This window comes from Panthera leo, chromosome B3 (assembly GCF_018350215.1).
Source record: "Panthera leo isolate Ple1 chromosome B3, P.leo_Ple1_pat1.1, whole genome shotgun sequence".
Taxonomy (NCBI): Eukaryota; Metazoa; Chordata; class Mammalia; order Carnivora; family Felidae; genus Panthera; species Panthera leo.
This window is the reverse complement of record NC_056684.1, coordinates 62379475-62391789: the sequence shown is the minus strand read 5'-3', so window position 1 is coordinate 62391789 and position 12315 is coordinate 62379475. Positions and strand designations below refer to the sequence as shown.

Here is a 12315-nt window from a genome sequence, read left to right as displayed (position 1 = left end):
CAGAGAGAGGGAAAGAGAGAAAGAATCTCAAGCAGGCTCCGCACTTCCAGCACAAAGCTCAAAGCAGGGCTCAACTCACAAACCATGAGATCATGACCTGAGCCAAAATCCAGAGTCCCACGCTTAACAGACTAAGCCACACAGGTGCCCCCAATTGCTGTTCTTAAATAATTTAGAAGACAGCAACTCTTTCCCATGAAACTCCAAAATCGAAAAACCCTGTGACGTAATAAAACAACATTTATTGACTTCTAACAGTGTGCACACTGGAGCCAACACTTCTTAGCCATCCCATGGCTTTAACGATTTATTTCCAAGCACTGGGCATCCCAGGCTGTTTTAACACTTCCTTTCCTGCAGAGGAACTACAGACTGCTACTTCAACGCGGAGTAGTGAGGCACTACTCCACTCAGAAAACGCCTTTCTTGCTCTTCTACTAAAAAAAAGTCCCAACCTAGGAGTGACTTCATCATAGCGGTTCCGGCGCCCCCACCACCAACCCCACCACGGCGTAGTTAGGTGGAAGGTCACCGCTGATTGGCTCGTGTTGTGGCCAAGGCCAGCTTGGCGTTCCAGCCGGCAGCAGAGGGTGATAGGCTGCTGGAGACCCACCCCTCGCCGATTGGGCGGGGGCAGCGAAGCCCGGGATTGGTGGAGCCTGCGGGGCGGGCTCCGCGCCCCTGCCTCTGGCGCTCTGCCTCAGCTTCCAGTGCAAGGGCAAGATGGCGACCGCAGCTTGGCTTCTGGGACGGCGCGTCGCGAATTGGAGGCTGCGGACTCCGCTGGCGCCGCTCGCCAGCGTCGTGTCACAGCGGGCCCACTCCCTCTTGCCCGTGGACGATGCGATCAACGGGCTAAGCGAGGAGCAGAAGCAGGTAGGGAGCCCGATCCCCTTCCGGGCCCCAAGGCCTGCTGGCCAGGCCGCATCGCCCTGCTCCGTGGTCGCCTCGACGTTCTCTGCCCGGCGCCCACCCTGCTGCCGCAGTGGGAGCGCGAGAGCGGGCGCTGGTCTCAACCTCACTTCTGTGGAGGCAGCAAAGCCTAGCTTTCGAGTTAGATAAGGAGTCAGAGAAAAGAAGGCTGCTGGGAGACTGATGGTGTTTTGGAGGAGGATTGGCAGAGCCACTCGAGTGTGACGGAAAGATCCTTAATCTGTCTAAAGTCCACTTACATCTGAACACTGCCTTAAGACTGTGGTTCTCAAGCCTCGTTAGTCGTCATCATCAGGGAATCTTTGTCCAATACACACCTTAGGGGCTTTGAAATGCAGGGTGTAATCTGCTGTAATTCTTCAGCCTACTGGGTCAGAGCACAACGCCGAACTGTAACTTGAAAGGTCCTTACAGAGGGAGCTGAACTAGAGCCTTCCTGGAAGAAAGTGACTTTATTTGGATGCTGGCACAGAATTCCCCAGGAACCTGATTCTCCTGTTAAGCAAGTGCCTGAGCTTCTAGAAACGCCAGCAACCGTTTGGGTTTGCAGTCAGTAAACAGAGCTTTGAATCACCTCAGGCAGGAAGGGGTTCAATCCTGGCTCTCAAACGTTTCTGCCAATAGTTTCTAATCTCTTTGGGTATCCTTTTTGTCAAAGGCTCAGGGGCAGAAAGCCTGGCATGTGCCAGAAACTGAAGAGGGTGGGCTGGAGCACAGTGAGTGGGGGTGAGGAAGGTACTGGAGAAGGCTGGAAGAGTCAGGAGGGGTCAGCTCATGCAGGGCCTTAATAGGCCTGAGTAAAGAGCCTTCTAGGTATAATGAAAAGGCATGGAGTGATCTTATTTAGGGGAGTGACATTTTAAAAATACTCAAGCTGTCTGGGTCACCTGGGTGGCTCAGTTGGTTAAGCATCCGACTTCTGCTCAGGTTGTGATCTCACAGTTGGTGAGTTCAAGGCCCATGTCGGGCTCTGTGTTGACAGCTCGGAGCCCACAGCCTGCTTTGGATTCTGTGTCTCCCTCTCTCTCTGCCTCTCCCCCGCTTGCACTCTCTCTCTCGCTCTCTCAAAAATAAATAAACATTAAAAAAATTTATTTTTTAACTGTTTAAAAAAATACTCAAGCTGTCTAAGCTGAGGACCTTAAAAGACATAAAGATCATCTCTGGGAAAGTATAAACTAGTATGCCCTCTAAGTTTCAATCTGATGCTGTTTGGTGGGTTGTTTGTAGCCTGTTTTCCCGAATGTGTCCTCGATAGTGAAGATGCTGTTCTTAGTGGCAATAGTGTAGTGTTTCAGTGGCATCTGTCTACCTCTTTCCTTCTAGCTTCGTCAGACCATGGCTAAGTTTCTTCAGGAGCACCTAGCCCCCCAGGCCCAGGAGATTGATCAGAGCAATGAGTTCAAGAACCTTCGAGTGAGTCATGATGCCCACGCCAGAGGGTGGGGGGGTGCAGAGCGACAAGGGGGCAGCTTGGGGGCTGGGCTAGTCTGGGCTGGGAATCGAACCGCTACCTGGAAGAGCTCACACAGTCTTGTGGTAAATGTGCTCCCAAAGAATGCAGCCCCTATCTGTGAAGCGTCTGGGTCTCATTCCAGATGTGCCAGACACCTGAGACTGGCTGCCTTCTCACAGCTCACTGCACTCCTTTCTGTTGGCAGGAGTTTTGGAAGCAGCTGGGAAACCTGGGGGTCTTAGGCATCACTGCCCCTGGTGAGTATAGTTTCCTTCCCTAATGAGAACTCACATGCCCTTTTGCACTGTTCCCAAAAGAAACAGGAGAGGAGGGGAAAGATCATGCTGAAAGAAACTCAGGGGCAGAAACTTCCTCTTGGACCTGAGAAAGCACCCACAGAAGACTATCAGCCCAGAGAAGAGTCCACTCTATTCCTTTAGGCAGTGACATCTGGAAGGCAAAGGGATGAGGCCAGTGCGGTGATGGATGAGGATCAGACTCTTGAACTCTGCATGCTTACTAAGCTCCCCCAGGTGATTTGGGGAGTTTAGAAAACTCCATTATCACACAACTGTCTTGCATGTCTTACTGTCTCCTCTACTCCCTAAGTTCTACTCTACCAGGAGCATCTAGGCAGGACCACTCAGGACAGGGGTGTCCCTGTGGGGACTGCCTATGTCTTGTGCCCACAGCTGACCCTGGAGCTTATTTTGAGAGCCTCCCCTTGAGGTGGCCAGATGATGTCTTTAATAGGCTCTCCCTGGCCTGCCCATTGTCCCCTATGGGTCTTACTACTTGTTTCCAGGAGGAGAGGGCACAGAGCTGACGGGCTTCGGTTGGGATGTTGGCCTCTGAAGGAGAGGCCCAGTGGGGCTTGCAGTACCCAGTGAAGAAATAAGCCTGTGGTCTTACCTGCCGAGGCCTGGACAGCCCACGCTGCTTCAGCTTGTACTTATATTGGACCAGAGGCAGAACACAGTTCTTACATCCCCCTCTTGCTGCTTGGAGACAATTCCTGGGATTTGAGCTGATTTAAGAGTAATGACAAAATGGAAGACTTAAAAATTTAGACCCATCCTAATGGAAAATGGTAGGAGCAGGGCACCTGGGTGGCTCTGTCAGTTAAGAGCAGGACTCTTGATCTCAGGGCCGTTGAGTTCAAGCCCCGCATTAGACTTTGTGCTGGGTGTGAAGCCTACTTAAAAAGTAAAATGGTAGAGGGGAAGGCCACTGGAAACTCCCAAACAAGACTTCCTTCCACTGTGTCTTGGGGGTTTAAGAGCCCCCCCCCCCCCCAAGAAAGCCAGTTCTGGTGAGCTCTGGTTTCCACCTTGTTGTCCTGGTGGCTCTGTCCAGTGTCACCCACCTGTGGTCTTTCCTTCCCAGACTGAAGAGAATTGGGCTAATCTTTCCCGGAGCCTAGGATGAGCCTGACTCCTTGGTCAGAGTAAACGTGTGCAAAGAGTCTTTTATTTTTTTCTTAAGATCTTATTTTATTATTTAAAGTCATCTCTACACCTGTCGTGGGACTCGAACTCATAACCCCAAGATCAAGAGCCGCATGCTCCACTGACTGAGCCAGCCGGGCACTCCTGTGTGCAAAGAGTCTTACCAAGATTTACCCAAAGAGCAAGGCTGGGGGTGGGAGGGTGGTAGCACCAGATGGTCCAAACCTGTCGATTTGGGATCAGTTGCCAAGGAAAAGCCACGTTTTCTGGTGAGGAGTTCTGAAATTTACTAGCTGTGGCTCTCGTGCTCCCGGATACTAGTTTTGCTTTTTTGTTTTGTTTTAACTTTTTTGAGATAGAATTGACCTGTAACATTGTGTGAGCTTAAGGTGTTCAATATATCGATTTGATAATCCTGCTTTATTAAGTCTAAACACCTGTGCTATGAAATCTCACCTTCCTCGGGCCTTTTGCACATGGCATTCTTTGCTTGGGACCTATTCTTAGTGCTCTGACCCTCCCTCTCTGTGTTTCTTGGTTAACTCCAGGTCCTCTTCCATTTATTCATCTGCCCTTCCAAGTAGCGGGTGCTCAGGCTCTCTTGTCTTCATCAAGTGGTCTATCTGGGATAATGCAGGCATTGCAATGACTATTTCCTGAACCACGCCTCAGCTGACCAGAGGCAGCAGACAAAACCAGTTCTGTGAGCTTGTAAATCAGAGCGCACGGCATCAGCCTGTCAACCTTGCTAGGGGTAACTGGGAATGGGTGCTGCAGAGTATGTTCTTTGCTGCCAATAATCATTCCTGTGAACATCCCAATTTAATCTGGGCTACCTTTTCCACTCTACTGCATCACCTCCACTCCCAGCTCAGTATGGCGGCTCTGGCCTGGGCTACCTGGAACAAGTTCTGGTGATGGAGGAGATATCTCGAGCTTCTGGAGCAGTGGGGCTCAGTTACGGCGCTCACTCCAACCTCTGCGTCAACCAAATTGTGCGCAATGGAAATGAGGCCCAGAAGGAAAAGTACCTCCCCAAGGTGAGGAAATGGGAATGGAGAAACACGCCAGTGTCACAGGGCCACCACCAACACTGAGGCACCCTCCCCTGTCGGCAAGGGCCGGTCAGACTTGCTCCCTACAGTGTGCTGCCCTCAACCGGGTACAGTGAGGAAAGCGTCAGGGATTTGCTTTAAAATAATTCGGTAAGAAGAATTAAAACTAGGACCAGAAGTCCTGAGTCGGTCCCTGGACAACATTTGCAGAGCATTCTAAGAAATGCAAGACCAGGACTTGCTTCCCTTGTGAAGGGAATGGGAAAGCAGAGATATTTTCAGTTTTGTAGACGGTGGGCTTCTCTTCTAGGACTTTACCAATACCTGGTCTGAGATGCGTTTGAAGGGGTGTCATGTGCACAGGTGAAAGCAGGACAAGTGAGCTCCTGTAGGGCACTTCTGAGTCATAACCAGCCCTTGCGGTTTCCCTTGCAGCTGATCAGCGGCGAGTACATAGGAGCCCTGGCCATGAGTGAGCCCAACGCTGGCTCTGATGTTGTCTCCATGAAGCTAAAAGCAGAAAAGAAAGGTGAGGCACCTCTTGGGAGCTTCTGGAGTGGGAGCTGAAATGGACAGAGAGACAGACCTCCTCAGGGTGAGGGAGTAGTAACCAGGGGTGGCCCCTGCTGGGTTTCCAGAACTGTTTCCCAGCAGCAGGTCTATGAACTGAGTGGTGAGACAGGCCACCATGGCTTGAGCAAGTAGCTAACTTCCTGTCCTTAGGCGATCACTACATCCTGAATGGCAACAAGTTCTGGATCACCAATGGTCCCGACGCTGACATCCTTATTGTCTATGCTAAGACTGATCTGGCTGCTGTGCCAGCCTCTCGAGGCATCACGGCCTTTATCGTGGAGAAGGTGAGTGGAGGACAGTGCATGACGGGAGGCTTTTGTCTCCTGACGGTGGTACCAGAGATGGCTCCCTTCAGCTGGTGGCAGACACAATCAGCATGTGCTCTGCCAAGGCTCCCTGAGGCGGGGGTGAGGCACAAGAGCTGACAGAAAGGAGGGTGGCCAAAGTGGAGCCCAGGATGGGTCAAGTCAAAGAATGGTGGAGCCTTCCGTAGAGCTAGGCCACACAAAGCAGTCCAGGAAGATGAAGACTGAAAGGCAACTGGCTTTGACAACGAGGATGTCATTGGTGGCCTTGGGGAGAGCAGCTCTGGAGACCACAGCATGAATGAGAATGCAGGTGGGGGGGTGACCGAAGACTGCGGCAAAGCAGGGGGGAGCTAGAGCTGGAGTTGGAATGAAAAGGTGGGCATTTGAGTTTGTTTTGAAGATTGGGAGAGAACTGAGCAAATTATTTGGTAGAGAGAAAGGAAAAGAGGAGAGGGAGACATTGACATGTGTGGGAGCAGGTGAGCAAGGCCCAACTGTGAGCCAGGAGAAAGAGGTAAGGCCGGGTTACAGGTGATGGTGGAGGAGCCATCTGCCTCATGACCTCAAGGTGTGAGGGCTGGGAACCACAGGAGTGGGGGATTGGGGAGAGAATCCCATGAATGAGTATCATAAAGGTTTGCAATACCCTCCACAGAGAAGGGGCTGACCAGGTTTGAAGAATAGGAAAAGTGAGGGTGCAAAGGGCTGGCTGAGGTTGGAAATCTCAAGGTCCTGTGGCACCACTCCTGTCAGCCTGTCCATCCGACACTCTCTGCTAGTCACTTGGGCAATGCACTCGGAATCTGATTAGCCAGGCCAAAGCACATAGATGGCTGAATTGATCCTGGGTGGGACTCGGGTACAGAGGCAAAGGAATTGAGTGGGCTGCAGAGAGGGTCTTGGAAGTGCTCTCCCCTGAGGAAAGGAAACAAAGGCAGCAAAGGTCAGGGAGCACCCAGGGAGTGAGTGTTTCACTGAGAAAGAACCGCTCTGGTGAGAAGTGGGGAGAATGCACCTAGCAGCAGGGGTGGGGGGGTGTTAGGGCCAGAGCGTCAAGGAGTAGAGCAGTCATACAGAGTGGGGGCCCTGAGAGTAGGATGCAGTGTGTTGTACAAATTCAGGGACTGGATGGGAAGGCAGGCGTTTCCCAGGAGTCTGCCTTTTACTAGCCTTCCTTGGGGACTGGTCTGTAATCAGGCCACCTTTTATTCCTATAAAGGGTATGCCTGGCTTCAGCACCTCCAAGAAGCTGGACAAGCTGGGGATGAGGGGCTCTAACACCTGCGAGCTAATCTTTGAAGACTGCAAGGTTCCCGGTGAGTCTCGAATGGACAAACCCCTGTCCTGACCCTTTCATAAACCGAGAAAGCCCATCTCTGGGTAAGAGAAGCTCACCATTGTCAGCTTACCGATGACATGCATCTAGGCAATGGGCCTCCCACTGCTCCACTTGCCCATTGGCCTGTCCGTGTGGGACTCGGGCTGCCGGGCAACCGTCCTTCTGGCCAGAGCTGTGTGCCTGACCATGGCTGCAATGAAGGGTGCTTCTTCCTCTATGGATAACACACTGTGCAGGGTGGGATTCCAGTGTCTGGAACAGACAGGTAAGATGTGCCCTCACTCTCTAATGTCCTTCAGACATCCTCGTTTGTGTGTGTCCCTGAACAGTTCCTGTGAGGTAGGCATGAACGATGCTAACAACCATTCAAATAAACTGATGGAAGCCAGACTCAGTGAAAACCTGGCAATTCGAGTATTTTCACCCCTGAAGTGTAACTGAAAACATGACACATCATGGGAGAGCCAGCATACCCATCATGTGCTAATGAGACATGATTAATGGGCATAGATTCGATGGCCAGCTAGGTGTGCTCTGTGCCTCAGCCATAGACCATCCCTTTCCCCGGTGACCCAGGACCCCAGAAAAGGATGCTTTGGTTACAAGGAGCTCTAGGGAGCAGGGGTAATCAGTACAGATCCTTCTGTGTCGGTAGGAAACAACCACCATCATCAGGCAGGTCAGTGGTGTCCATGCTGTTCTCTGTTTCCTGTTCACACCTCCCAAGGCCATCCAGTGTCCTGGCTTCCAGGGTGGAGAGGCGTTCAGCAATTTCTGTATTGTATTGTATTGTACTGTATTATAAGTAGGCTCCACACCCAACATGGGGCTTGAACTCATGACCCTGAGATCAACAGCCACACACTCTACTGACTGAGCCAGCCAGTAGCAGCCCCTAGCAGTTTCTGTAACTAGCACTGAATGACCCATCTCTTGGACAAAGACTCTTCCATAGATCACTTTTGTCAGGGTGAGAGGGGATGATACTGGAGCAGAGCAGACTCAACCTGGGGGACACTAATTCTCGCCTTTATGGGCATGGATAAAAAGAACTAGGGAGAGGTTCCATGGCAATTGAGGAAGAGAAGGGGAAGATCTAAGGATGGGGACTTTGTGTCTGGTCTTGTGGATGGTGTGTGTGTGTGTGTGTGTGTGTGTGTGTGTGTGTGCGCGTACGCGCATGTGCCTGATGGGTTGGCGGTGTGGGGGGAGAGTCCCTCTAGCAAGCTCTACTTCTGACTGGAAGTGGTAAACTTCATTCTTTTCTCTCACTCAGAACCCTACTTGAGGTCAGGTGACATTTTAGTGCCTGTGTGAAAGCTAGGTACCAAACCTAGCAGCTTTTATAAAAGTGAGGAGTCTGGGAGCGCCTGGGTGGCTTCACTCCATTAAGCGTCCGACTTTGGCTCAGGTCATGATCTCACGGTTCGTGGGTTCAAGCCCCACATTGGGCTCTGTGCTGACAGCTCAGAGCCTGGAGCCTGCTTCAGATTCTGTGTCTCCCTCTCTCTCTGCCCCTACCCCACTCATGCTCTGTCTCTCTCAAGAATAAGTAAACATTAAAAAAAATTTTTTTTTTTTAATGAGGAGGCTGTGAATAGCCTTCTTCCCTCTGACCAGCATTTTTCCTGGCAGCTGCCAACATCCTGGGCCATCTAGGTAAGGGCGTCTACGTGCTGATGAGTGGGCTGGACCTGGAACGGCTGGTGCTGGCTGGTGGGCCCCTTGGGTGAGTATGAGGCTTGGCAGAGCTGGGCTTTTGGCAGGTGGTACCATCGCCGACTTCCCTTTGGGGGCCAATGGGAGCCGCCTCCTGGAAGATGCACCTTCTTTCCTGGAGATGAAATGAACAAACGTCCTCCTCCCATATTTAATTTCTTCACAATGAAGGTAAATATTATTATATGAGAGACAAAGGGCCTAAGGGACTATCCTGCTTAATTAATCAGACTGGAACAGGATGCCCAGGCTCTACGGCCTGCCTGCACAGAGGTCCTGCCACTCTATCTGGTGTCAGGGAAAGGGGCCTAAGGCCTGGGCAGTCAGGGCAGTGACTGAGCAGGGATGATAAGAGTCCTCATGCTCCTTTTCTCCTCCCTGGGACTCCAGTTCCTTGTCTTACCAAGCTATATCACCCCAAGCCTTCCCACGTTGGCATTTTGCCACCCCAGGTGGCACTGGGGATACAGCAAGGCACCTCCCCAGTGTCTTTCTCTTTCCTTGCAGGCTCATGCAGGCTGTCCTCGACCACACCATTCCCTACCTGCACATGAGGGAAGCCTTTGGCCAGAAGATTGGCCACTTCCAGGTGAATGGAAATGCTTGTGCTGAAATGTACTTTTTTCATTGGGCTCAAATTTTCTTTAATAAATGAGCAAGAGGGGCGCCTGGGTGGCGCAGTCGGTTAAGCGTCCGACTTCAGCCAGGTCACGATCTCGCGGTCTGTGAGTTCGAACCCCGCGTCAGGCTCTGGGCTGATGGCTCGGAGCCTGGAGCCTGTTTCCGATTCTGTGTCTCCCTCTCTCTCTGCCCCTCCCCCGTTCATGCTCTGTCTCTCTCTGTCCCAAAGGTGAATGAAAAACGTTGAAAAAAAAATAAATAAATAAATAAATAAATAAATGAGCAAGAGTCTCATTTATTACTGTCTCTTGCCACCAACATGAGTCTGAATGCTTGGAATGCAGGCCTCGGCATGCTCCCTGGCTTTGGAACTTGTCGGGAGGGTGATCACAGGTCCCCTCACTTCCTATTTGAGATCAATGAGCTAGACGTCGTAAGGCTGCAAGGTGAAGCGTGCAGATTGTAGGCAGGCAGGGGGAGAGGGAGCAGCATTTCTAGTCACACCTCCTGGTCTGAAGCCACCATGGGATGTTAATGTGGGTTGCCGTAGGTGGAGGGCCATTTCAGTGTGCAGAGTCCATAGCGACGGCAGCTCTCTGGCCATCCCTGTTGTCCTAGGCAAGTGCTGTCTCTCTCTGTGCCCTGGTATCCCCGTGCCTGGCTATCAGGTCACTACTGCTGACCTGCTTGTGGCAACTAGGGGGAGCGTCTGAGAGGAATGTGGCTCCAGCATGTTGACTTGTGACCTTCCTTTGTCCCCAGCTGATGCAGGGGAAGATGGCCGACATGTACACCCGCCTCATGGCGTGTCGGCAGTACGTCTACAATGTTGCCAAGGCCTGTGATCAGGGCCACTGCACTCCCAAGGTAAGGGCCGGCCGTTGGGACTCCCTCCTGCGGGGCCCTGGCAGGGCCCCGCTGACCCAGAGCCTCCTCCCACAGGACTGCGCAGGGGTGGTTCTTTACTCGGCTGAGTGCGCCACACAGGTAGCTCTGGATGGCATTCAGTGTTTTGGTGAGTGGCCCCCACTCCCTACTCCCAACCACAGAAAGAGGCTTCCTCTTCACTCACTCTGTGCTTTGGCTGACTGCAGTGAAGCTGGTACCCTTAGGCTCCCGCCCCAGGTACTAGGAGGACATCTTTAAACAAATGGGGAAAAGTGCTAGAGGTCACAAGCTGTTCCTACTTTCAGCAATGCCCCTTCTCCTCCTTCACAGGCCTGGTCCTGTGAACCGTAGGAAATGGGGAGGGAGATAAGCCTCCGGGGCTAGATGGCCTTGTTTCACTGCTGCACAGTAGTTAAGAGTACACACCTGAGCCAGAAGACTTAGGTTTGAACCCTTGCTCTACCACTGCCCGGTTTTGTGACTCATGCAAATTACTTAACTTCCCTGGCTGGACCTGGCACCCAGTAAGTACTCCGCAGTAACTTTTTGCCCTCCTTCCCAGGTCTGCCAGTGGCTCTCCCGACCTTTGCCTGGTATCCTCAGCACTCTGGATGCCCTTCCAGCCCCGTGCATCCATACCCACCCACCCCTCCCCCCCCACCCCACCCCGCAGCCAGGTACTCCCCACATTCTCACCAGTGTTAGCTGCTTCTCTTCAATCGGTCTGTCCTCCTCTGGCGTGTTTCTCTAAACTTGGCTTTCTATTAGCTTTCCTCACTGCCCATCACCCTTTATTGTCCTTTCTTCTCTGCCCAAACCCTGGCTGCAGGTGCCAATGGCTACATCAATGACTTTCCCATGGGCCGCTTTCTGCGAGATGCCAAACTGTATGAGATTGGGGGTGGGACCAGTGAGGTGAGGCGACTGATCATCGGCAGAGCCTTCAACGCAGACTTCCACTAATCCCGACCCTTCACCCCTTTTCCCAGCACCTCGAGGCCTTTCTTTGGAAGCAGAGATACAGCGGCTCTCCTGCTGCTCAGCTGCCAAGTGCTCAGGCCTCAGAGCTGGGCCAGCCAGCCAGGCCAGACACGGCAAGATGTGGGCAGGCATGGGGTGGAAGGGGCATTTGTAGCCACACTTTCTGGTCTGAAGATTCTGTGGGACATTAATGAAGGCCATGGCCAGTGGAGGGCCTAACTGAAAAGTGTTCAGTGGTTTAAAATGGACTCAGCAGGAAGCCTTCTGGCTCTTCCAGGGCTTGTCGGGAAGGCTTTGGTGACTCTCTAACTTCCGGGCCCTACATTCCCCTGGGTGGGCACTTGGGGGCAGGCAGGCAGCCACCCCTTTTTTCAGCTACACTTCTAGCAGGGAGCCCAGGACACAAGAAGCATTGCTCTTCTCCATGTATTTGAATCTGGTAGCCTCTTCTTTCTGGGGGGAAAAAACCTGCCAAAACCTAGCCTCTGTTTCTGCTGATTTTTAGAGGCATCCACTCCCAGCAGCTGCTCTGTTCCCCCGGGGCTCCATTTGTTAGGGCTGAGATCACGCCATGTTGGGGTGGAGCTTGGGGAATAGGCATCTCAGAACACCTGTGCTACCTGGACTCCACCATGGGTCAGAGGTCAGTGTGCTTGGGAGGGATCGGGCTCAGCACGGGTCTCTGTGGCAGCACCTCTGAGCCCTTGAGCACTGCTCTGTCCAGTCCTGGCCGGATGACAGCCCACAGCAAGCATGGTTGGCGGCTCAACTCCAGCCAAGGCTGCCTGTGTACATTTCTCTGGACACCCTATGGCTATTTCTGTTACAACAGAACAGTGGCTGCTGCCATTTTGTATTAAACATACTGAGAAGCAAACCCATCTGCTTCTAAACTGATGTTTTGGGGGAAAAGCAATCTACTTGCTACTGCCTCCTGTCTGCCTCTAGCCCTATGTCCTTGGCGAAGGGCTAGTCCGGGTGCTACCCTCCT

At 52.4% G+C, this 12315-nt stretch overlaps 1 protein-coding gene across 1 annotated transcript; it reads left to right on the top strand.

Annotated features, from left to right (window-relative positions):
• The first annotated feature begins 342 nt into the window (after positions 1-342).
• Positions 343-11550, top strand: IVD (isovaleryl-CoA dehydrogenase). The gene is made up of 12 exons (XM_042942415.1): positions 343-876; positions 2260-2349; positions 2595-2646; positions 4708-4877; positions 5328-5421; positions 5616-5752; positions 6996-7092; positions 8751-8844; positions 9342-9423; positions 10218-10322; positions 10398-10470; positions 11173-11550. The coding sequence occupies exons 1-12, from the start codon at positions 724-726 to the stop codon at positions 11304-11306; spliced, it is 1281 nt and encodes a 426-aa protein (XP_042798349.1). The 5' UTR covers positions 343-723; the 3' UTR covers positions 11307-11550.
• The last annotated feature ends 765 nt before the right edge of the window (positions 11551-12315 follow it).

What these genes read in the sequence shown, in the direction of transcription:
- IVD (XM_042942415.1), top strand. Translation starts at nt 724, where the DNA reads ATGGCGACCGCAGCTTGGCTTCTGGGACGGCGCGTCGCGAATTGGAGG. An exon ending in ATGAGTTCAAGAACCTTCGA is followed by an intron (nt 2,350 to 2,594) that starts GTGAGTCATGAT and finishes TTCTGTTGGCAG; the next exon opens with GAGTTTTGGAAGCAGCTGGG. An exon ending in CGGCCTTTATCGTGGAGAAG is followed by an intron (nt 5,753 to 6,995) that starts GTGAGTGGAGGA and finishes ATTCCTATAAAG; the next exon opens with GGTATGCCTGGCTTCAGCAC.